This window comes from Dermacentor andersoni, chromosome 9, assembly GCF_023375885.2.
Source record: "Dermacentor andersoni chromosome 9, qqDerAnde1_hic_scaffold, whole genome shotgun sequence".
NCBI lineage: Eukaryota > Metazoa > Arthropoda > Arachnida > Ixodida > Ixodidae > Dermacentor > Dermacentor andersoni.
Window position 1 is genome coordinate 63,345,672 of NC_092822.1, and position 24,388 is coordinate 63,370,059.

The following is a 24,388-nucleotide window of genomic DNA, read 5'->3' on the forward strand; positions in this document are numbered from 1 at the left end:
TATTTATAACGCTGCAGCAGTTTCTGAAATATCTGCGCACTAGACGCAAGCATCGTCTGCAAGAAGTTGGTACAGGGAAGCGATAGCACGGAATTTGCCGTAGGTTCAAGGCTTTCTGAACGGTAGGGAATGACTGCGAACAAGTACGAATGGGTGTTACACTCCTGAGGTAGGCGATAATAATGGTTCCTAAGGCCGAGATCGACACACGCACAAGACAATAAACAGTTTTTCGGGGCCACACTTCAGAGTTTCGCTTTATGTATTTACTCTACAATAAAAAAAATAAAGTTCAAGTTACACAAGTCTGCGCACTGGAGCGTCACTAGAATATTCTAGGGTCCCAAAGATGAGAGCCACGGATTACATGCGGTCAGTAGACACCGCCTGATTTCCCGCACCATAGATCAATCACGAGCCGCGATAGGGCAAGCCAGCGACGGTCCTCTGGAAGACCACGGCTTGCTTTGGCGAGTATTCTTGGGTGGAACAAGTCATGAATTAGCCTGTTTGAGGACAACGCTACGAAAGTACTTGGAAGGAACCTGTCAGCAAGGCGGGTGACCTCCACCTGCTTTCGTGCACTGGTGGGCCCACTTCAACACAGAACGACACACTTCTATGTTGACACACTTCGCACTTCTATGTGATTGTTTTCCACAGCTTATTGTACTGTTAAAGAAAGGAGACTGGTGGTCTGTTCTATTGGGCAACAAAAGAGTTTAGCTCATTTCGAGTGCCTTCTCTGCGGCGCACTCAAGGTAACCTAAACGAGCACAGCGCCCCAGATCAGAGGTGGCATATACCCTTGCGATCTTCGGTCTCCGGAGAAATGTAAGAAGAAGGTGTTTCGGTAGCGGCAGCGTACGTTCACTGCACTGCGTCGTGCAGCAGGGAACGTTCTGTTTGGGAATGACCGCGGTAGTGACGGTGCGCTATACGCCGGGCATCCACTTCAGGTCAACGCGGATGGTGTGTGGCATATGTGCTGTGTGAGGATGTGTGTCATGCGCATCTGATGCACGTCATGATGCCGACAGCGAGCGACGGGAACTGCAGTCAGAATCAGAAGATAGAGTCGTTATCATCGCGCGGGGCCTACCCGAGCGTGTCCATGCTGCCGTTGACCGAGCAATCAGTGACGTCAGTGTTAGCCGCCATCATTTAAACTTTGCTCGCGCATAGTTACAGCTAGGATTAATATTTAACCCTAATCAAGATTAACTAATGTCACTGAAGAATATATCTAAATATATAATATTGATTCTCCAACGATAAATTTATAAGGCTTATCAGGATTCCTTAAGGGTATAGTTAAGATTTCGTAAGTCTAGTTAAAGATAATTGTGATTACCCTAATTTCACCCAGTAATATTACTCCCGATTATTTTGGCTCACCAATCAGATAATTGCAACAGATCATTGCAATACTTGCAGCATATCGCGTCATCCTCAATACCCTGAGCTGCGGTGTCTGTAATTCGGCCACTCAATCAACCATTCGTTGCATGTGTTCAAGATGATCGACTGGAACTAATGCCTACACACCACCTGACGAGTCCCATTAGAGAGGTTTAGATTGACCAGTCGGCGAATCTTGCTACGAGCGCCAATATAACGACAACAGCAATAGTCCTTTGAAAAAATAACACTCCAGAAAACACTCTAAAAGGACGAGACTGCCAATATTAAATGTTTACAAGATCATAGTTACCGCTTGTATATGAGGTCGTGGCATATGTTCGGGAAACTACGTCACTGAAATGTTAAATATGTAATAGCTTTAAAACATTATGGCAATGGGAAAACGAGTCTTTACTAACTATTGTGCAAACGCGCACCATGCGTCATAAGTTATACAGTGCAAGCACACGCAGGCTGAAAGCTCTTTTAAACGAAGTTATCATCCATTACCTCACTTATCCACAACCTTTGCTCCTATTCGCTCGGAGAATGACAGCTGCATGTCTTCGAGAAAAAGTTTGTTTGGTGTTCGGCTGAACTAGCTGAAATGATAGCTTAGATAACTCTCATATACTTATCTGGCGGCTCCAAGTTCTAGTTTAAAAGCTAATATTCTTTTTCTAATCAGCATATACATACACCTATAGCGTGAGATCGTTTCTGTAGCTACAGGCTTGCGTTGAAAAACAAACAAAGTTTCTTACCAGAATTCGCATGACCGGCCGCTTGTGAGTCAGAGCCTGCTTCTTCAAAACGGGCTGCGAAAGAAAGATTATCGAGATCCCGCACATTTTGGGAGTGGATCGTGCCTGTGAAATATATTGCAGACAGGGATATGTGGCCTCGTATGACATTCTGTACCGTATTACAATATGCCGCAACGTCTCTGTGTTAAATTATAATGATAATTATAATAATCAGGTCACGGATGGAGTGCATGACGCGAGTCTCCGTGTTAACAACGGCGGTTGTCAACACGCAATTTATTTATTATTACAATAAATAAATGGTGATCGTGATGAGGCACTCAGGCCCACATTGTTTTATTCATAATGCCCCGCAACCTGGCGTTACTGATGTGTTTTTCCTGCCAGCACACACTTGACCTGAAGTTTTAGAGCGCAGCTCTTTGGCGTCCGTTCCTGGGTTTCGCGTCGTCGTCGGCGTTGTCGTCGGCCTCGTAACCAGCTCCGCCCCCCTTTCATCCCCCCAGCGCTAGCAGCGACCGACTGATACCGCTGGATGCCGCTGACGCCGCTAGAGAGTCAAGATAACGTGACTGCATAGAACACCGTCGCCGCCATGCAGAAAGAGGAGGAAAGGGTCCCCCCCCCCTGTTCTTGTGTGGCGGATAGGGTGCTCTTCAGTTGCCGACGCGCCGGTTATTTCACGTAGGCCCCGGCACGTCGACGAATACGTGACCACCTTCCCACGGCTAGACCTGGTTCTTAGCGCTGCGGAAGCGAGGGTATCATATTGTTTGTGTCGGCATCGGCGGCGTTGTCCCTGAAACCAACTCCGCAGCTGGGGTTGACTCACTATCGGCGTCAGCGGCATCAGTCCGTCGCTGCTATCTCTTCCCTCCTCCCTTTATCGTGTTGTCCGCTTGCTGCGCGCGCTTCTGCCCCCATCGTTTGCCGCTGGGTGTACACGCCGCCCCCCTCCCCCCTCTTCCTGCGAGTCTCCGGTTGTCAAAGCGCCGGCTCGAACTTAATTCCTTTCTTCGCTCCTCCTCCAATGCAACCCCTGTGCGGTGGCAATCAGAGAGCCAGATCGGTGGCGGCGGATCTGTATATGTGCACCGCCCGAGCCGAAATTGCCGCTGCCGTTCGCCCTGTGCGGTGGCAATCAGAGAGCCAGATCGGTGGCGGCGGATCTGTATATGTGCACCGCCCGAGCCGAAATTGCCGCTGCTGTTCGCCACTGCGAAATTATCTGCCAGTTCTTTCTGAGCCATGAGCGAGACGACCGATGGAAGTCCTCCGTCTGCTGCTGCTGCTGCTGCTGCTAAACGAGCTGCCAGAGCAGAGGCCCAGCGCCGTCGCCGTCAGAATCCAGAGGTGCGTGCCGCCGAAGCAGAAGCTTACCGTCGCCGCCGTCGAGATGATCCAGGAGTACGCGTCGCCGAAGCAGAGGCTAAGCGCCGCCGCCGAGAAGACCCTGCCGTTCGCGCCGCCGAAGCGGAGGCTCATCGCCGCCGTCGAGAGCAACCAGCAGTAAGCGAGGCTGAAGCAGAAGCTCATCGCCACCGCCGAGAAGACCCTGCAGTTCGCGCCGCCGAAGCGGAGGCTCATCGCCGCCGTCGAGAGCAACCAGCAGTAAGCGAGGCTGAAGCAGAAGCTCATCACGGACAGGGAGCAGTACATTTCGGTTCTCCGAGCAGGTACACCTCGTCCCACCGTCATGCTACCCCCTACCGTGCAGCAAAAGCGGGTTAATTACTTTAACCCATGGGTGGCGTCCGTTCTAGATTCAAACATGGATCTTCAGATCGTGATAGCGCATACATGTGTTGCTCGATTTCTTTGCCTCAATCTATCGAAAAGGTGAAACAGCTTATTTGCTGCGCTCAAATTTCGCATTAGGAAGTAACGTAATCGTCGGTATTTCATTGAGCGAAAAATTATCTTGTCGTAAAATTTTAACAAGACATTAAAAAGCAACAAGAAATCTCTCTAGCCATGGTCGGTATTTGAAAAATTTATGTTGCTCCATTTGGCAGAAAAAGGTCGACCATGAGTGCTGAGATTGAAGGCGAAAATTCCCTTATATTGAATCAGTCAATCAGACAAACAAATTTTATTGTTTCTGATACATGTAATCACATGTTATTTTTATACAGGCAGGACCCAAGAGCCCTTTCAAGGGTTGTAGCAGAGGTCCATTATTTAACATAAATGACTACAATTTTATGGTGAAACCATGGTGGCAATACGCCAGCACGACATCACTAGTTCCAATGCATATTCTCGTGCTTGGGACGCATTAGCGCAGTAAGAGTTGCAAAAAAAAATGGCCAGGTTTAGCTTCGTTAAGCCAAGAATGCGTTGCATATTGCGCGCGTTGCATATTGCGCGCGTTGCATATTGCGCGGTCCGTGACGTCACGCGCCGGCGCAGCGCCCCTAGCGGGAGGAGCGGGAGTCAGGTGGTGGCTGCGGCGGCGCGCGACCGCGCGAGTTGGTGCCCAGCTTTTCCTCCGGCTGTCGTGACGTCACGTCACGTGGTTGCGCTAAAAGTCAATGGTGGCTGCCCGGCCGCGCCCAAGGGCTGAACTGAGTGATTGCAATATGCAACGCATAAAACCTATCAGGATGACTCTTGGATTCCTTGGAACTCTAATTTAAAATTGTCATCCTCAACATCAACATCGCCCTCATCATCATCGTTAGCTTCTTTCTGCCCACTGCTGGAAGAGGTACCTGCCAGCGATTTCTAATCAACTTTGTCACGTGCCAGCTGATAATATCTCGTACTGGCATATTTTCTAATTTCATCACAACTGCTATCACAGAATTCATCCCAACTGTAAAATTGCGCTTCATATTTCATTTTCACTATAAATGTCTTTCGCATCAGTATCATGCACGCATTGATGAGCTTATCCTTCAAGTTACTAAATTTAAAACACGCCACCCAGAACAACAGTAAAAAAGAAAAACACGTTAGCTCTCTTTTATTTTCTCTCCATTAAGTTAATTCCCTCAGTGTCTTTTCGTTTTCTCGCCGCGGATACGAACAGTATGTCCAGCCCCGCTTCTTTGATATATCCCTAAAATACATAGTACCAACGATTATTATCCATTTATTATACTTTCTTAAATTGCCAAATTCACTTTTCTTCTTTTTTTTCCTTACTACCGCACGATTCCTGGCCGATCCCCCGCGGCGGTTGTAGCAATAACGACCAGGCACAAAGCTGAAACAAACCAAAATAAAATTTGGGCCTCTTGGGCGGGTGCCCCACGAGCGCACGTGCAAGAGTGCACGAGTAGAAGAAGAACAACAAGAAGAAGAAGAAGGCAACTGGCCGTAGGGGTCTCGTCGGAAGCCCTCTCTCACTTCCTGCGACTCAAACCCTCAGAACGCGCGGAATCCCCCCACCGGCGACCTCAAACGTGGGACCACTTCGAGAAACGTTGTCGCAGACGCCGTTCAATTCAGGGACAACGGCATGCGACGCGGCCAGAGCCCCGTGCAGCTGCCGCCGTGTCCTCGGCGCCGTCCTCCGCCCGTCCAGCCGCCGCTATCGCCCTGGCGCCGCAGTCCTGCCCCCAAGGACACGTCCTGCGAGGCGTCCTGCGCGCGCTACTCCTGCTTCGTGCTGCTCGCCGTCCTCGTCGCGACGACCACGCTGCTAGCCACGCCGGCGCTGCTGCTGACGCGGCTCGATCCGTGGCGGCGGGACCACTTCACGCTGGACGAAGACCTGCGAAGCTCGCGGGACCACAGCGTGCACCCGTGCGACGACTTCTACCGGTGAGTTTGGGTGGCGCGGCTGTTCGCCTTTGTCGCCGAACGTAACGCAGAAACGCCCGTGTAGAGTGCATTGGGTACAAGCTGAAGAACACCCGGTAGTTAATTCGCTGCGGCATGCCTCATAATCAGATCATGGCCGGAATGTACAAACCCCGAACGTAATATTAATTTTCAAGTGCAGCAGGGATTAGGAATTTTCAGTTGTTCGGTTAGCTGTATATATATATATCTTTCACAGGAATAGACATAGATAGATTATAAGGAGGGGTGGCCAGAGCACCCCAGTCCAGGGCCCTATTAGCCTCGGCCGCCTGCCTGACCTGACTATGCAAGTACCTTTGTCCTGCCAAGTCCAAACAGCCGAGCTGTGCCTCCCACTGCTCCATTGTGTCATTGCTATTTGGCCCGAGGGCGCTTGGTGCACTCCACGGTTACGTGTATTAGGGTGGTTCCGTAAAGTTCCCAGAAGGTGTACTTCATCCAATAACTCTTTACAGGAACGTCACAAATGAGGACATCATCTATTTCACGTCTAGCATAATACTTGGAAAGCACCTGCGTGGCCACTTGAAAAGCCCGTATGATGTAAAATACTGCAAAAACAGTAATTATGAAAGAAGGGCGGCCGCTATATGGGGTCATATGGAGTCGTTTAACTAAAGCACTTTACGCATAATACTCAAACTTGCAGTACAGATGCAATATAGACGTGTGTCAAGGTGTGAGCGACATATTTCCGATATTCATATTTTCATCCTTAGTTTTGTGTTTAGTGCACTATGTCGGCGTCCACAATAGCAGATATGCGAAATACTAGAAGTACGCTTTTCCACAAAATCGAGATGACGAACACGTGACCCACCTACGCTCAAGGCAACATTGAGCCGAGGTATAGACTTGCAAAGAACGAGAAGCGCTGTGGAAGAGTTGATGACAGGCATGCGATGAGGTACCTGCTCGCCCTGAGCGACGTCCGCCATCCTGTGAAAGTCGAACGAGACGTGTGGAGAAACACACTTGCAGAATTTATCATATCCCTTACTGTGCACATGGTGCCTGGGCACACGTTGCCAAAGCGTATGGCCTATACGTGGTGGCAACCTATACGTTAATTACACGGTTCGCCCACTCAACCACGCTGCAGTTCTCCCTCTGTGCCTACACGCTACATGACATAGTTCCTCAGAAACATCATTAAGTGCAAGATGTTCTCTTCCACCATGAGGCCACGGAAATGAGCAAGCGTGATTGGCTGGTGCACCTGCTTCGTCGAGTTCGCCAGCAGTGTGTTTGTTATGTTGTCATCGCGGCTATACACGACGTCGGCTTCACACGGTGACTTCGGCGCAACGCGTGAGACCCACGAGTACGTGGTATCATCAGAAGCCAACAAACACTGACACCAAGGACAACGTAGGGGCAATTACTTGAGCTTAATAAATGAAATAAGGAAACTACACATTAATGGAAAATTAAAGTGGATGAAAAAATAACTTGCCGCAGGTGCGAACCGAACCCACAACGTTCGCATTTCGCGTGCGATGCTCTACCAATTGAGCTACCACAAGGCTGTTTCCCCATCCACTTTGATGGGTATTTATGTGTCCCAGTAGAAAACTGGGAGTGTTAGCCAGCGCCACCACACGCAGACCTTGGCGGTGGACGCGGAACGTCCTTTTTGCCGCAGGCGTCACGAGAACATGATCTTCTTGGGTGAAGGGAACTGGTCAATAAACCCACATATGCTACCTGAAGACATCAATGTAGCCGGACTCAAGACCCTCGTTATGTAATAAACGAGAAGAAAGGGGGTTAGCAGAGGGGACCAATTTTTATTAGTCATATCATAAGAAGCCAACAAACACTGACACCATGGACAATATAGGGGCAATTACTTGTGCTTAATAAATTAAATAAAGAAACTATAAACTAATTGCAAATGCGAAGATTGTGGCTTCGGTTCCCACCTGCGGCATGTTATTTTTTCATCCACTTTAATTTTTCATTATTTAGAGTTTCTTTATTTCATTTATTAAGCACAAGTACTTGCCCCTATGTTGTCCTTGTTGTCAGTGTTTGTTGGCTTCTTATGGTATGACTAACAAATATCTGGCCCCTCTGCTAACCCCCTTTCTTCTCATTTACCACGAGTACGTGGGTGTGTCACGTGTGGCCGGGAAGGGATGTTCAGTATGAAGACGAAGGCAATCTTTGATGATTTACCTCCTTTTATACTCTCCCTTTAATACTACTTATGCAAGAAACTCCCCATTGTCGTCATCATACGTTTGTCTTATAGCGTATAATTGCTTGCTGCTATCCATTGCGCATATGCAAATAATAGCAGTAACGCGCTTTGGCTATGATATTGCACAATATATGAACTATGCACGAAATTTCTGTACTAAGCAACAACAACAAAAGAAATATGCAGATCTGGCGTAGTGTGGGAATCGATGTAAATGTACCCGACTTGCAGGCAGCTGGCTATCCAACAATGGTCGGGGTTTTTCAGTTAGCTAATGGGCGAAGGTGTTTGTGTAAATAAGCGCTTGCAAGTTACCTTAGCCTCCGTATTATGTCAGAAGCAAGGCATGCCACGTCATCCATGACATGTCTTGTCATTCATCTCATATGGTGCATGCCACGTCAACCATGCGATTCAACTCACGTCACGATACACATGCTATGGAACGACATGTCATGACATGTCGTTTCTGTTACGTCATGACATGCCATGGCGTTCATGTGGTGTCACGCACGCATGGAATGAATGCATGTCATCCTTGTCATGTCAGGCCTGGCGTGCATGTGATGTCATTCCATCGAACGAGATTGCTTAGTCGAACCAAATTCAGTTGAACAAGAATATCTTCAGAGACAATATGGCCGCCATCCACTTCCGCAGGCACGTCTGCAGCAACTGGGACGCCAATTCGCGACGTCGCAGCCCGCCGCTGAGCAAGTACAAAGCCATCTTCGACAGTCACGTGGTCAAGCGCCACCTATTGCGTTCCCTTCCCAAGCACTCGCACAGGGCCCGAGACAAGGCAACGGCGCTGCTGATCAAGTGTTTCAGCCGGGTAAGCGAGAGGGCGTCGCTGTCGTTTTCGTGCCGTTAGCTACAGAAGCAACACACACCAAGCGCGTGTGGTGTGTGTTGCTTCTCTACGTTCTGTGTGTTCATAGCGCTCGAGTTTTTATACTAATGCATTACCAAGAACCCACCTATCCATCCCTATGCATTTGGAAATTTCGTGTTAAGGCTTTTCAACACGACTACATTGTCGTTCGTCTTTCGGTAGCCAACAGTGGTGCCACAATATTTCTCCATGCTTGTAAAATTAGTAACTACCACTAGATTGTAAATGAGTGAGGAAAATAAGGATGGTATTTTCTGCCTCTGGCCTCTGTGTCCCGTGATGTATGTATTGAATCTTATGGCCAACGCTTCCACCAGCATCGTCTCTGTGGCAGAGTGCGTGTCCATTACTATGACATAGAAAGTCCTGTAGAACAACTCGACTTCTTAGTAGCTCGTGCTCGTGAGAAATTCTGACCGGCTCAGGGGATAAAAGCCAGGGTTTCAAGGAATCAGTTCATCTTCAGGATGTTCCTCAGGCATCAATTCCGAGACTAGAAACACGCCGAGCCGAAACAGACAAAACCAATTTATTTTAGGCAAATCTTCCGAAACAGGTGCAATGACTTTTCAGAGCCCAGAAAAACACGGCTCTATGCGATCACTGCGCTGAACACTTTATCCGTGACGCCAGTGCCCATAAGATACGCGCGGAAAAAATAGATAACTCTATGGAAGAGGTTACCGTCACAAAAAAAAAAGAAAAATTAAACTTGCTGCACAACCAATCTCATGATGACTGTCAGAGGTAATGCGTTAGCATTGAATCAATGTAGCGACAAAACGCTTTGCGGCCATCGACACGAGTTATGTATGAGGCGTGAACTACCGCCGGACTCATGTTTCAGTGGGGAAGTGGAGCAGTTATCATCTTTTCCTGTGCCTCTGCCCTGTTGTCAGAATAAATGCCGCACGCAACAGCCGCGTCACATCAGGGAAGACCTTTGAGCCGATCGTCCCTCTCTTGCATGCGTAATCATGCAAACGACAATTAAAATTTGGAGTCGGATATCTCGGAGCACAGACACGATAGAAGAATTCTTCCAACTGACACTGTGTAGGAACACGACTGCCTCTAACTTTTCAATACAACCATGCCTCCTTACTGCAGTCAACAAAAACTAAATTATTCGATAGTTAATTGGGCGTGTGCCAGCGATAATTATCATCACACTTTGTGTCCCCCTCGCCACATAAGTTATTTGCACAGGTGGTCTTCGCGTGCCTCCCAGTGCCTAATATTAAGAAAACCATCAAGCTTAAGTTTGAACACCCTGGAAACTCGTTGCGACGTTGGCAGTACCTTGTGTGTCTACATTTATTAAATGCTAAATACATTACCGTCGACAGACATCGTGAGATTGGTACTGCAACATTTTTTGTTGTTGTTATTGATCTGTTTGTATCCACTCCTGCTAGGCCACTGTTAAGAGCCCGCAACATCTATAACCAAAATATAACCAAGTAGTGCTAGTCTTACAATTTCTTAAACATGACTTCACTACACGTTCGCCTTCGATTTCGCGACTTGAGCATGTGTTCTAAGTAAATTATTCATTGGTTAATTATCGGATAGCATCTTTAGCCACCTGTCCACTGCGACATCTGAAGTGCGTAATCCACAGGTGATTTTTCAAGGATATAGAGTAGAAGTAAAAAAAAAAAATGGCGTGTACGTAGCCATGCACAAAAGGCAAAAAGGTGCGATTTGATTTCGTTTTGTTTGGGACCACAGGGCGGCAGGCAGGGCTCGTGGACTATTCAGAAGTTTCTGCTCGACGTCGGTCTTCCCTGGCCGCACAAGTCCCCAGCCTCGAGACCCGAGCTCCTCGGCACGCTCGTCAAGTCGTCGTTACACTTCGGCATACACATATTCTGGGCCTTTTTCGTGGGTCGTCATCCATCACGCCCGAACCAGAATGTCATTTACACGACCTTAGACGAACGGTGCATCGACTGGATCGGGAACTTCGAGCGGCTCAGAGATTATGTCAAGCACCGCGATTATCTCAGACGCTGCGCTGAAATCCTGGGCGGCACCGGGCAGTCGTACTCGCGGATGATCGAGGCCGTAACGGTGGCGCACACCGATATTGCCCAACTGGTGTTCCGCTTCTGGGACCCGCAAGCCACTCCAGCCTTCCTTGAACTCGGTGACGCCGAGCTTCGCCGTGCCCTCAACGGTCATCTTGCGGACGATTCGCAGTTGTGGCCCGAAGACAAGATTGTGAACCTGCAGCCCGAGCTATTCGCTCAGCTGAACGCCACCCACTTCAGCCACGACAATTTCACCGAGAACTTCAAGCTTTTCCTCGGCGCGTACGCGGTGTGGTTGCTGTCGCCGTACGCCTCGCGTTACCTCACCACCTGCATGCTGGAGGACATGGGCCTTGCAGCCTATGAGCGAAGCTACTGGCACCACAAGTGTATGCTGACTCTCGAGGAGACCCTGCCGCTGGCCAAGTGGAAACTCGAACAAGACGCTTCGGTTGACAAGGTTTACACGTCGAAAATGCTGCACCTCGCCAAGCGATCCCTCAACGCGTTCAATGCTCTATACAGTGACGCTCTCGAGAACTATATCGCAGACGCTATGGCTGGTGTTGTGCTCAACGCCCGGAACATGACTCTGACGTGGCACATGCTGGACCGGACGTACGCCTACGTACCTTTCGACACCAGGGCGGGGTTGTTCGACCTGTACATACGCATATGCACCGCGGGCATGAGCATCCTCAAGAAGTCGTTGCGCCAGCCTAGGCAGACCGCTCTTCACGCGCCAGGGATCGCCAGCTACGGACTGTACCGCATCCTCGTGGCTAGGGAAGTCATGGTCCCCAGCTACATGAGGGCGCTACCACTGTTCGATGCGCGCCACCCGTTGCCTGTCCTTGTGGCCTTGATCGGCACCCATATCTTGAAGCAGATGGTCACCCTAGAGCGATTCATCCTGTTCTACGACGAAAACTTTGTGGTGAGTGTGTGCGTGGCAAAAACCTGCGAAGAAATGTTTCGATTTCAATTGCTTTTGAGCAGTCTCCATCAGAAAGTTGTAATGACCTCGTACCTCTTACGGAGCTGTTGCGACACTGTACCCGTGTCCATGTCCCGGCGTTCCGCATTAAGCGGTTACACCAAAAACGGGTTTTACTTTGTGCATTCCCACAGCTATGCAGCGCCGTTATTTCACTTCACCAGTTCGGATTTAGACGTACGAAAATGAAGGGATTATTTCACACACTACTGAACTTTGTGAACACAAGTATTTCAACAAGGCGGATTTGTAATGACTCCCACGAACAAGTTGCACTGCGACGCAAACATGCTTTTCCTTAACAGATGGGGAATATTTTACAGTTTTAGGCATCTTGAAGGGGCAGCGCAATAAGACGAAGAGAGAATGCAGGAACACACACGCGCCCTGTGTGTTCCTGCCTTCTGTCTTCGTCTTATTGCGCTGCCTCTTCAATATGTTCAACCAGTACCAACTCGCCGAAATGTCGATACTTCTACAGTTTTAGGCATACCGAGCGAGTATGTGTTTTTGTGGTGACATTCAGCCAAGAAGTGTTGCTAACTTTCTTTTGAGCGAGTCGCTAAAGTGACGCAACGAAGTCGCTAAAATTTTGCGAAGTGATGCTCCAATGTCGCTAAAATTGTCGTCAAGACTCGAAGTAATTTCATACAATGTATGAGTTTTCAGGAACACTTTTAACATATAGGCTAGAAAAGCGTAACGCGTCTGCCAAGGCATTTCACGTCCACTACTGCTTATGCAGGTCAAAAATAAATAGAAAACTTACGAGTAAGATGTAGCAAAATTTTTGTTGTTTACTTTCACATCTTAAGGTTACGAATCCACCACGTTTCAAACGAAAGCGGCTGACCGGAATTCCTTAGAACAAAGTCGCACAGTCGGTGTACGTTATACCCAAACATTTTCCGGTTTCCAGAGCTGGTGAACAAACAAGCTGCGACGCGATCTTGCCTACGTTCTTAACACGGCAATTACAATTACGTGACCTTTCTACAGGTTCAATACTAGTGGACGCCCTTTGATCTGCCTTAAAAATTTGTTCAGTACTGATTTGCATGAAAGCCATCAGAAACGCCCCATACTTTCATGAACGAGCCCAGACTCTCCAATATAATCAGTTTGGTTCAGGTGAAATCTTTTATTCGCCTACCGCGTTCTCAATTGCAACATAAGCCTTATTGCAGCAAGTGTGCGTAATTTAAATTACTACTACGCTTGAGAAGGTAAGCCAATCGAAGATACCCATAGCGTAACTTAAGCCCTCGTCAAGACTCATTCTTATGCCTTTTAAAGATGATGAAAAAAGCACGTTAATTGTGTGAGTACAATGTGTAGCCTATTTGCTTCGACTCAACTGGCAACAGTGCGGCCTCCGTGAATGCAGACACGTGGTGTTTCATCATGATCACAGAGCTCATGCCTTGTCTATTTTTAAACAAGTTTTCCGACTACGAAGTAGCTAAAATATCGTACGTTGTTGTGTGATGTCGCTAAATAAGAAGTCCCCTTTCACAACAAAAAAAATGCGTTGGTCAATGGACCAAGAAGCAGATAAATCTACCGACAAAAGCGGTTAAATGGCAAAACTGCGGCTTAGTGACCGTTTCGTTATACTCTTGGTTATAGGCTAAGTTGCGGCATGCGAGTTGAAATGCGCAACTGTGTACGACATGTCAGGGTATCAACACTTATTTCTGGGATGCTTGGTTCATCTATTGCACGAAGACGCAACCAAGGGCGGAAAAAAGCTTTAGGACTGCAAAGAGCGCCACTCGCAAGTAGTTTGTTCAAAGCAGATAGGATCATATATACGCGTATATAGGCGAAGGGGGCCATGTGTGCACATACGCTTGCGCACAATACGCAAGCAAGTCTGCCCCCATCACTATCCAATCATACAGTGCAGAAACTGTCGTTCAGTGCTACGTAATGCCACAGACGTACCGCTGACACAAACGTCACGTTTATGTTGATGAGATGGGCTTCCGTTAATTCCCGTGCCATGGGATCTTTGCTTTTAGCAACAATGCGGATACGGAACGAATCTCGCTCACTTGTGGAGGAATCTTATTCTTGACAGATAGCTCAGGCTCCCTTGCCCTATCGTTGATACAACGGCCTGTCCGGCCGATATACAGCCTGTCGCGATCAAGTGGAATTTCGTACACCACCCCGACCGTGAAAGTCATGGCGTTGTATGATTTTTACAACAAAGAGCTGCTGTGGGTCTGAGATGTGTGGGACGCTCTTTCCGGTCCTAAAGCTTCCTTCACCCTCTGTTACGTCTTAACTACGGGGAATAAGTATCACGGTAATTTACAAGCTCGAGAAATCACTTTTGATGCTACATTTAAGCACAGTTCTACTGTGAAAGTGAAGTGCGTATTTGTATTTATAACGTGCAATGGCCAAACAACACAAATACATATTATCGACTACATGCACTGTATTATATACACTATACACCTTAACCCTTCCAGACGACAATTTATCCCGCTGATAGAAAACTCGCTCTCATCTCATTTCTTGAATCTTCAGAGTGATAGAAAGTGTACAGCTTTCAATTATTTATTGAGTTTGTCAGGCTTCCAAGATTGGACTGCATGCGAAAACCTCTCTGCATGACATCAAAAAATGAGAACATAAATACCATTTCGTGTTTTCCAAAAGTTTGAAGAGCACGAGCGCGCGCGGAAGGAAAGGTGTGAAGCCGTAACGTTTTGCAACGATGCCCTGCCGCAGCGCCAGAACCTCCCAATCTTCAGCCAATTCGGAATGCTGTTCTCGGACACGGAACGCTACCAGGTGACGGTGAACAACAGCGGCTATATCGATGACCACTACCCGCACGAGGGGCGGGAGATCGTGGTGGCCGGCTGGGCGAACCGTCTCGCCAGCAGCATCCCGCGCCTGCCGGAGGCCCGAGCCATCGCGAAGGCCACGAGCGCGGCGAACAGCCGAGACGGCAGGCGCCGGTCTTTCGGCGGCGTCCCCGAGGACCAGCTGTACTTTTTGGTCACGTGCTTCACGCACTGCGGTGCCGCTGGTCGCGCCCTCCAGTTGCAGGTGCGAAGCGGGGAAGCGTCCTTCTGCGTGCAGCTGTCGCTATCGGGGCCAGTTGTTCGACAGGCCTGCCGCAGTTTAGTCTTAATTGGAAGGGGTGGGCACCAGACGAAATTAGCGAACGCGTTGCCCTATTTCCTAAATATATGATGTACATGCGACTGATTCCCAAGCATCCCAATGTAAATACGTTTTCCGCACGCACTGCGTTCTCTTCTATGAACGCGCATGAATGACCGCATGCGGGAATACATTTCCTTAATGCGTGCACAGTATTTATTTATTTATTTATTTATTTATTTATTTATTTATTTATTTATTTATTTATTTACACATACTGCAGCCCCGCTGAGGCTGTTCCAGGAGTGAGGAAAACATAACATGCCAAATTTGTATAAAAAATTGATAAACGGCAATGAACATCATCTTGAGACAAAGCATTCCAACGTTATAGAATTAAAAAAAACAGCGTTTCTGCATATTGGTGCTAGGTTGAAACGGTGAGTATTTAGACTGTGATAGCCACGGTTACTTGAAGGTATAGCGAACTTCATATATTTTTCTAAGCGGGTGCAGCTCGACAAATTAATCGGAGTGTAAAACTTACACACTTTTAATATGCCACATTTTGTCGGAAGCGTTAGGCTCATACCACTGTTGCCCTTTTAGCTATCTTGTCGCTAGACATGCCGAAGTTTTCTTCCGTTAGCGGCATGTGTTTCTATTTAGTGCGACTAGCAGCTTCTCTTAGCGACATTTCTAAACAATTGTCACATTAACAACCTCGACTTTAGGAAAGTTTCTTCGAAATTGGTTCTCTTCGGGCACACTTCTTTATTCAGGAGGACATAGAGCGGTCGTAATTGGGCTCCGTGACCCTGAGGAGGAAGCAACAGTTGCCTTAGCTTCGGCAGCCTATCTTCACAGCACAATGGTCACTTATAACTTGGCATATTGCTCACACACAAAAAGGAAAGTGCTTACACACAAAGCCAATTTGAATGAGTCTACATGCCGTGGCCAAGAAAATTTCACTAAATGCTTTCGATTGGTGCGCGTTCCCAAGCGCAGAAGTAACTTAACGAAACATATCGCAATAAATCTTGTAGTTCGATTTAGAACGCAGCCGGTTAACAAGACAGATCAGCAGTTGAGGAGCGTAGATATCGCAGCTGCTCGGCTTCCCCACGCGAATCTGAACCCACCGCTTACGGTTTTCAGCGCTTTCTCACGAATAAATACATCGCGGTGTTCTTATGTACATCAGCGATAACGTGAACCAAGTACCTTTCCGTGTTCGGAAAATCAGATTACTCGCGTTTCTTCGATTCGTGGGGTATTTCTAACCGCACAAACTGAGGGCAAGCGAAGGATTTAAGTTCTCATCCTCTGTTTTTATTTAAGTATAGTTGTAAAATAGAAGGCATTTGCGTACTGCTGGTAAATTCACTGTTTGTCACTTGCGTGACCGCGATGTAAATGTGAAACGGCTCTCTAGACGATTTACGTCATGTTACTTCATAATGTCACAGTGTTCCGAAATTCTAGCGTTATTTGAAATTCCCTCCATAGTTTTAGTGAGAATATTGTCACGTGGTGGTGACGTTAAGAACACAGTAGCGATACTGTGAAAGGCAAAAACTAACTTTTATTGGGCGAACCTGTGCCCACAAGAACAGGCTACACTTATAGCACAACGATAGCGGCGAACAAGGTAGGCGATCGTCGGAAATCTGATCAGCGGGTCAAGCGCGTCGGCTTTTATACAGCAGTCATCGAATGTTCCAGACTAATCCTTCGGACCCGCGTGCCTTCCACAAAGTTCTACACCATTCGCGTCACGCGATGAGATCAGATAACACAAGGTTCTGCGACAACAGACAGCCGGATGGAAGCATCGATAACTTTCCAGAAAATTCGGATACACGCAGGCGCATCCAGCGCTGTGCGATTACATTTGTTAGGCGGCGAAACGTGGTCGCCCGATAAAGATAAGTACACGCGTCAATACCCCCCTCTTTAAAAAGCATCGTCCCGATGCTACAAATATAAGAGAGCAAAACACAAAAGGACACTTATTAAACATAAGTAACAAAACAACGAAAAGAAAGTAAGTCCAAAGGTCAGTTACGCGAAGTCCCAAAGTTCATTATCGCTGGTAGTACGGCTTGAGTCGCACAACGTGGACTATTTCAGGTCGTGAGCGGCGCCGCTGTGATAGCGAAATGCCGTCTGGCACGACCTCATAGTCCAGTGCCCCAACACGTCGGATGATCTTGTACGGTCCGAAATAGCGACGCAAAAGCTTCTCGCTCAGTCCTCGTCGGCGTACAGGGGTCCAAACCCAAACACGGTCACCGGGCTGGTACTCGACGAAGCGTCGTCGGAGGTTGTAATGTCGGCTGTCGGTACGCTGCTGGTTCTTGATCCGTAGGCGGGCGAGTTGTCGAGCTTCTTCGGCGCGCTGGAGAAAGGTCGCGACGTCAAGATTCCCTTCGTCCGTGACGTGCGGCAGCATGGCGTCGAGCGTCGTCGTCGGGTTCCTGCCGTAAACCAGCTTAAACGGCGTGATCTGTGTTGTTTCTTGCACCGCCGTGTTGTAAGCGAAGGTTACATACGGCAGGACCGCGTCCCACGTCTTGTGCTCGACGTCGACGTACATTGCTAGCATGTCGGCGAGGGTCTTGTTCAGGCGCTCCGTGAGACCATTCGTCTGCGGATGGTAGGCAGTTGTCCTCCTGTGGCTTGTCTGGCTGTACTGCAGAATGGCTTGGGTGAGCTCTGCTGTAAAAGCCGTTCCTCTGTCGGTGATGAGGACATCTGGGGCACCATGTCGCAGCAGGATGTTCTCGACGAAAAATTTCGCCACTTCGGCTGCGCTGCCTTTCGGTAGAGCTTTGGTTTCAGCAAAGCGGGTGAGATAGTCCGTCGCCACGACGATCCACTTATTCCCGGATGTTGACATCGGAAACGGCCCCAACAAATCCATCCCAATCTGCTGGAATTGTCGACGAGGAGGTTCGATCGGCTGTAGTAATCCCGCTGGCCCTTTCGGTGGTGTCTTGCGTCGTTGACAGTCTCGGCATGTCTTGACGTAACGGGTGACGTCGGCGGTCAGACGCGGCCAGTAATACCTTTCCTGTATTCTCGATAGCGTCCGGGAGAATCCGAGGTGCCCAGCGGTTGGATCGTCGTGTAGGGCGTGCAGTATTTCTGGACGCAGCGCTGATGGTACAACAAGAAAGTACCTGGCGCGGACTGGTGAGAAGTTCTTCACGAGCAGATTCTTTTGTAGTGTGAACGAAGACAACCCGCGCTTAAATGCCCTAGGGACAACGTCGGTGTTCCCTTGCAAATATTCGACGAGGCCTTTTAGCTCCGGGTCTGCTCGTTGCTGTTTAGTGAAGTCTCCCGCGCTTATTATCCCAAGGAAGGCGTCGTTGTCCTCGTCGTCTTGCGGCGGGGGATCGATTGGGGCGCGTGATAAGCAGTCGGCGTCGGAGTGTTTTCTTCCGGACTTGCATACTACCGTGACGTCATATTCTTGTAGTCTGAGGCTCCACCGCGCCAGCCGTCCGGAAGGGTCCTTTAAGTTAGCTAGCCAAAAGAACGCGTGGTGGTCGCTGACGACTTTGAATGGCCTGCCATAGAGGTAAGGGCTAGAATTTAGCTGTAGCCCAAATGATGGCGAGGCATTCCTTTTCAGTCGTAGAATAATTGCTTTCCGCTTTTGACAGCAACCGGCTAGAATAAGCTATCACCTGTTCGACTCCGTTTTTCCTCTAGACTAGGACGGCACCGAGGCCTAGGCTACTGGCGTCAGTGTGGATTTCGGTATCGGCGTCCTCGTCGAAGTGTGCAAGTACCGGCGGCGACTGCATGCGTCGTTTGAGTTCTTGAAATGCCTTGGCCTGCGTCGTTTCCCACTTGAACGCGACATCACATTTGGTTAGATGCGTTAGCGGCTCCGCGATGCGTCAAAAGTCCTTGACAAAGCGCCTATAGTAGGCACACATGCCAAGGAATCCCAGCACCTCCACCAGATGTCACGTGGTGGTGACGTTAAGAACACAGTAGCGATACTGTGAAAGGCAAAAACAAACTTTTATTGGGCGAACCTGTGCCCACAAGAACAGGCTACACTTATAGCACAACGATAGCGGCGAACAAGGTCGGCGATCGTCGGAAATCTGATCAGCGGGTCAAGCCCGTCGGCTTTTATACAGCAGTCATCGAATGTTCCAGACTAATCCTTCGGACACGCGTGCATTCCACAAAGTTCTACACCATTCGCGTCACGCGATGATATCAGATAACACAAGGTTCTGCGACAACAGACAGCCGGATGGAAGCATCGATAACTTTCCAGAAAATTCGGATACACGCAGGCGCATCCAGCGCTGTGCGATTACATTTGTTAGGCGGCGAAACGTGGTCGCCCGATAAAGATAAGTACACGCGTCAATATTAGCGACATTGCAGCAAAATATAGCGGTAGTTTAGCGATTTTATTTTTTCCTGTTTGAGACACGGATAAATAAATTTTGGCGACGCTCTTCAGCCTATAAACGTCATCGGAAGGTGAAAATTCCACGCCGGTACAAACTCAGCATTCTTATAATTTTTTGTGACTGTTCCAAAGTATAGGCTCATTTTGAACGATTAGGCGGAAATAAAGTTTTGTAACTTACAAGTTTAGTTCCATGAGGAGTCACATGATGAGCACATAGCAGGTAGCCAAATTTCGTAGTGATTCGTTGCACATTACTTGGATGTGCTTGCTTTGCGCCAATATAGCTGGTGCCCAAGGTACTTATATTTAATTACGTAGAGTAGTAAGGAATTATTGAAGGAGTAGTGCACGAAGAAACAAGGAGTTAAATGCCTTGTAAATTACGGAGAGACAGTTATGTTGAAAGATAATTTTCCACATGTGGCACCATGCGCTCAAGTGTAAGAATGCATTAATTGTTAGGAACAACATGCTCTTCGGCAAAATAAATTTCGTGATATAGGACGCAGGGCATCAGCATACAGATGAATGTGCGCGGTCATATTCTGTGGAAGGTCATTGACCCAAATAGGAAGAAAAGAGGGCACAAAAGAGTGCCCTGCGGTATACGACAGGTGAGACGTGATCGCTATGGAAGCTACAAATTTTAACATGAATTTACAAAGGTATTTTCAAGATAAGAATTTTTTTTTATCCTCTGTGGCATATGTAGCAAGTATTTACTTGTTTAGCTGGATTACTGGAAGAGGTAGACATTACTTACTATGCATAATTGACAAATTACCAATAACGCTAGTCAACATTTTAACTAATTACTGCAGCTCACGTATTTCAATACACAAGTTGAAGCCAGCGATTTTATAAGGCGCAGACACTTGGAACGGATTTCGAAGCTAACGTCAGTTCTGGGATAAGTGTTTTTAAACTTGAGGTAAAAATGCACTGTTACACTTACTTTTTTAACAAAACGCCTGCTTACGGATTGAAGCTTAAACATTACTGAAACACCAATGCCGTTTCTCGCCTACCTTGAGAACGCATGTCTCGAGGCGGATGTCATTCTCAGAATTCACTCCAATTAGTCGATAACTTTAAAAGTCACCAGCTACAATAAAGAAATTGCGATGGGTTGTAAAAGTAATCAATCTAAATATTCACTACAAAAAACTTCTTAATCATTCAAATATTCATTTTGTCTTCTCATACAAATAATATCTGCCTCTGAGAAAATTCAGCTCACAAAGTAATATTGTTCTGCGGACTACACGTGTTTTTTAAAAATTCTATTAACGATAAAAAAATGCATGAAGGAATTCCAAAGTTATTTTGCGCAATATCTTTTCAGTATGCAAGTATGCAGTACCTGTGTACCTGTGTGAAGCTGTGTACCTGATACTTAAGCAATGCCGCTGATGCGCAATTGCAACCAGTTGTTGCAATTGTGCTGAGACCACAATAACCATGCTGACAATTACTTACTATGTCAGATTCCAGGTAGCCAATGATATGGTTATAAATTATATATTCGACCACATTACAATAGCGACAGGTCCGCAAGACAATTAATATATAGTTAACATCTGGCCGTTACCGGACTTATATGAAGGTAAACTTTTAGCACATCATTACGAATAATGAACACATGCAGCTGATAAAGACTTACTGCGTAAAGATGTTAGATAATCCATCGTCCAGAAGTATTAACGAGGAAGGAAAGCATTACAAGTGCTTCACGACCATTGGTTTTCTTAATATCGAGATTTACCACGTAGAGTGTGACGCAGTGATATCATTAATTGTGTATGTTACCATGCAGTTGCATGAAGGAATTTCAAAGTTATTTGGAGTAAGACCGACTGAAATTATAAGCTAAAACGGAGATGCAATTGTAGTAAGCTCATTACGTATCAGACAGTTCATTAATTACAAATGTTCAACGATGAGTCGCACTGGGTAACATCCACTGCCGAAACTTTTAGGATCGCTTAAACATTTCCGCGTGGTCTAAAAGATAAGGCGTGTCAGTTCAAACCAGGATAGCTTAGAGCGGTAGCAACCTTACTGCAAAATAGAAGTATTTCGCTGGTTTCGATTTAGTCTAAAATTGCTGCTTCACTTGATTCAAGAGAGGAGATTTCACAGGCTCACCTCTGTGTATTAGGCGCCGCAGTCCACTCAGATGTCGGAACAAATATTACCTACCCCCGCCTCCGTAGTTTGCGTCAATGAGCGACATTATTTACCGTCTAAAATTCTATCGCCGTCTTCTCCACAGAAGGTCATCTGCAACGCGGTCCTGCCTGCCGTAGCAGCGTTCCGACAAGCCTTCGAATGTCGGCCGCATCATCTGCTCGTGACTGACTTCACCTGGCCAGAACCACCCAACGAGACAAGCAGTGCTTCTGTGTAGTGCGACGAAAACCCGCACTGCTGTGTTTAAGCAGGGAATTACGCTTTCTAATAGCCCAAGCGCACTGTACTTTCTTTTTATTTGTCTCAGTAATTGCAACCCGTCCATTCTAAATGTATAGAACGCCTTGCAATGTCGACACCCGAAGTTAACGACTATATTGCAAGTTTCAGCGAAATGCGCAGGAACTAACGCTCCGCTAAAGCGCTGTGCATTAGTTTATGGAATCGCAAAGCTGGTGGACTCCGCTCCCCTGTGCGTTTGCTTATGGACGTGTTTTCGAATGTTTTCCTTGTGAAAGGGTTTTCAGGAGTTCCCTCCGAAGTTCAATGATTCACCGCATTCTTTTATTGGAAGGCCTGCTTTTAGGCATATTAAGTATGGTATCACAGATCCACGAACAGATTTGTTTCGTGCACTAGCTCAATCGAGGTCACTTTTGCATCACGTCTCAAGGCAAAGGTCATTTGTCCGCTGTGTGAGCAACGGAGGTGTAAAACTGCCGTGTATATAGAACACGTTAGCTGTTGCTGGAAGACGAATTGCTGCACGCGCTGTTTATTCGTAGTGCTGTAGATCTGCATAATAAACAATTGCTTAGAAAGAGTGGCAGAGCCCGTCTCACGATGCTCGTTGACGGTAATGCGTTCATTATTGAAGCAATAAAGTGACACAACGTATTTACACCGCCGAAAGCACGTTGCATATAGGGCGTGTACGGCAGCGGCACTGCTCCCTCGTGCTTCCTTGAGAGGTGGCGCAGAACATTCTGCGCCACCTAGCGACGCCACCACGAAGCATACACGTGGCCTCCGAAATGCATGGCGCGCCCGTGCTGGAGGACGCTTAGGAAACTCGTCATGCTACAGCCAGGCTCCTCTTTCGCTTCTCGGGAATGCTGCGCCATCTAGTGACGCTGAAGTGACATCTAGTGACGCCATCTAAAGTCCGCGCGCGGCCTCCGAGACAAGCATTGCGCACCAGTGCCTACAAGAGTCGATTCCCCGTGCATTCATATGGGCGCAGCTCGTTTAAAGCATTGCCGTGAAGGACGTTCGTTGAAAAGCGGCGCATAACCCGGCCTATTTTGCACCACAAACGGGTGCAGGCACAGCCTGCTGAGGCGTCTAGCTGCTGTCCTTGAGAAACCCTTGTGACGTGGGTTGGCTTCCGCTCCAGCATCTCTCCAGTCACTATACAGCATCATATTCTGGACCATATTCACCGAAGCAGTGGCATATATCTAGTTACCCAAGTTGACGTCAAACACGTCGGTTTAAGAGCGGCACTGAATTGCTGGCACATATCCAGTGACCGGCGGCAAACAAGTTCATCGACCAGCGGTACCTACTCAATCCCACATCTACAGCTACCCGCATCGGCGCTGCTTACCCAGGTGGGCGGGAAAACGGTTAGTGACACAAATGCATAAATAGATAGCCGCCGTAAAGTGCGTGAATTGCAATAAGAATGCCAAACGCATGTAAAGTAGCCTTTTTGTGATCTCCAGAAAGAGAAGCGTTCACCTAAGAGAGGGCACCTCTCGCAACGTAATGCATCGCTAGGCTAAGTTAACAGCAGCACTGACAACCTGAGTGGCAACGATACGCCATAAAGTTGTCAAGGCAAACAATCTTCACTGCGAGGGATCTCAAGCAAATATCTTGGGCACAGCGTGGTGAACCAGCAGGACGAGAAAAAGAAGTCGTCCACTCTCCTTCATTTCATCCAATGTTCCTTCGTTTTCTAGATTATCAATATTTGTGGTGATAATTCACAGTATTCAACTTCTTGCATGAGCTCTTCCTCTTCTATTATATGGTTCTTCGCCTTCAGCTTCGGCTGCAGCATTTCTGACGACACTTGCACATATTCATTTTTTTCTCCGCTTTTCGTTCGTCGCCATGCCTCGCCTGCGTGCCGAAGGCATCTCCGAGCGATCTCAATCTGCCCATGCCCCGTCCCTGAAAAATTTCCAAAAACGACCATTAGACAAGCTAAAATGAAAGGCGTCCTACACAAAGCAGAACTGGTCTTACAAGTATCTGCTCACAAACAACTTATGCAGCTTCTTCGCGAAGGACCATACGCACTTAATCAAAAAATATGCAGCGAGGCGCAAGCCGTGCGATTTAAGAAAAAGTTATCACAGAAACTGCCGGGCCATTCATTAATAAAGTTTCTTCTTCTATGAGCTCGACGGCACATCGAAGTATGCGTGGATTATCAAGATGTCGTCAGGATGTGTGCAATGTGAACCGACAAAATCACTCTGATTCCC

General features: G+C 47.6%; 1 protein-coding gene across 1 annotated transcript; it reads left to right on the forward strand.

The window, feature by feature from the left end:
- The first annotated feature begins 5,637 nt into the window (after positions 1–5,637).
- LOC126528149 (uncharacterized) lies at positions 5,638–22,711 on the forward strand. Its single transcript, XM_050176016.3, has 5 exons — positions 5,638–5,942; positions 8,851–9,025; positions 10,820–12,058; positions 14,864–15,187; positions 21,973–22,711. Exons 1-5 carry the CDS (start codon positions 5,638–5,640, stop codon positions 22,105–22,107), a joined length of 2,178 nt encoding a protein of 725 aa, XP_050031973.2. The 3' UTR covers positions 22,108–22,711.
- Positions 22,712–24,388: the final 1,677 nt, after the last annotated feature.

Coding starts and splice junctions, on each gene's coding strand:
- LOC126528149 (XM_050176016.3), top strand. CDS start 5,638: ATGCGACGCGGCCAGAGCCCCGTGCAGCTGCCGCCGTGTCCTCGGCGC. Junction 5,943..8,850: donor CCGTGCGACGACTTCTACCG/GTGAGTTTGGGT, acceptor CCACTTCCGCAG/GCACGTCTGCAGCAACTGGG. Junction 12,059..14,863: donor TCTACGACGAAAACTTTGTG/GTGAGTGTGTGC, acceptor GCCCTGCCGCAG/CGCCAGAACCTCCCAATCTT.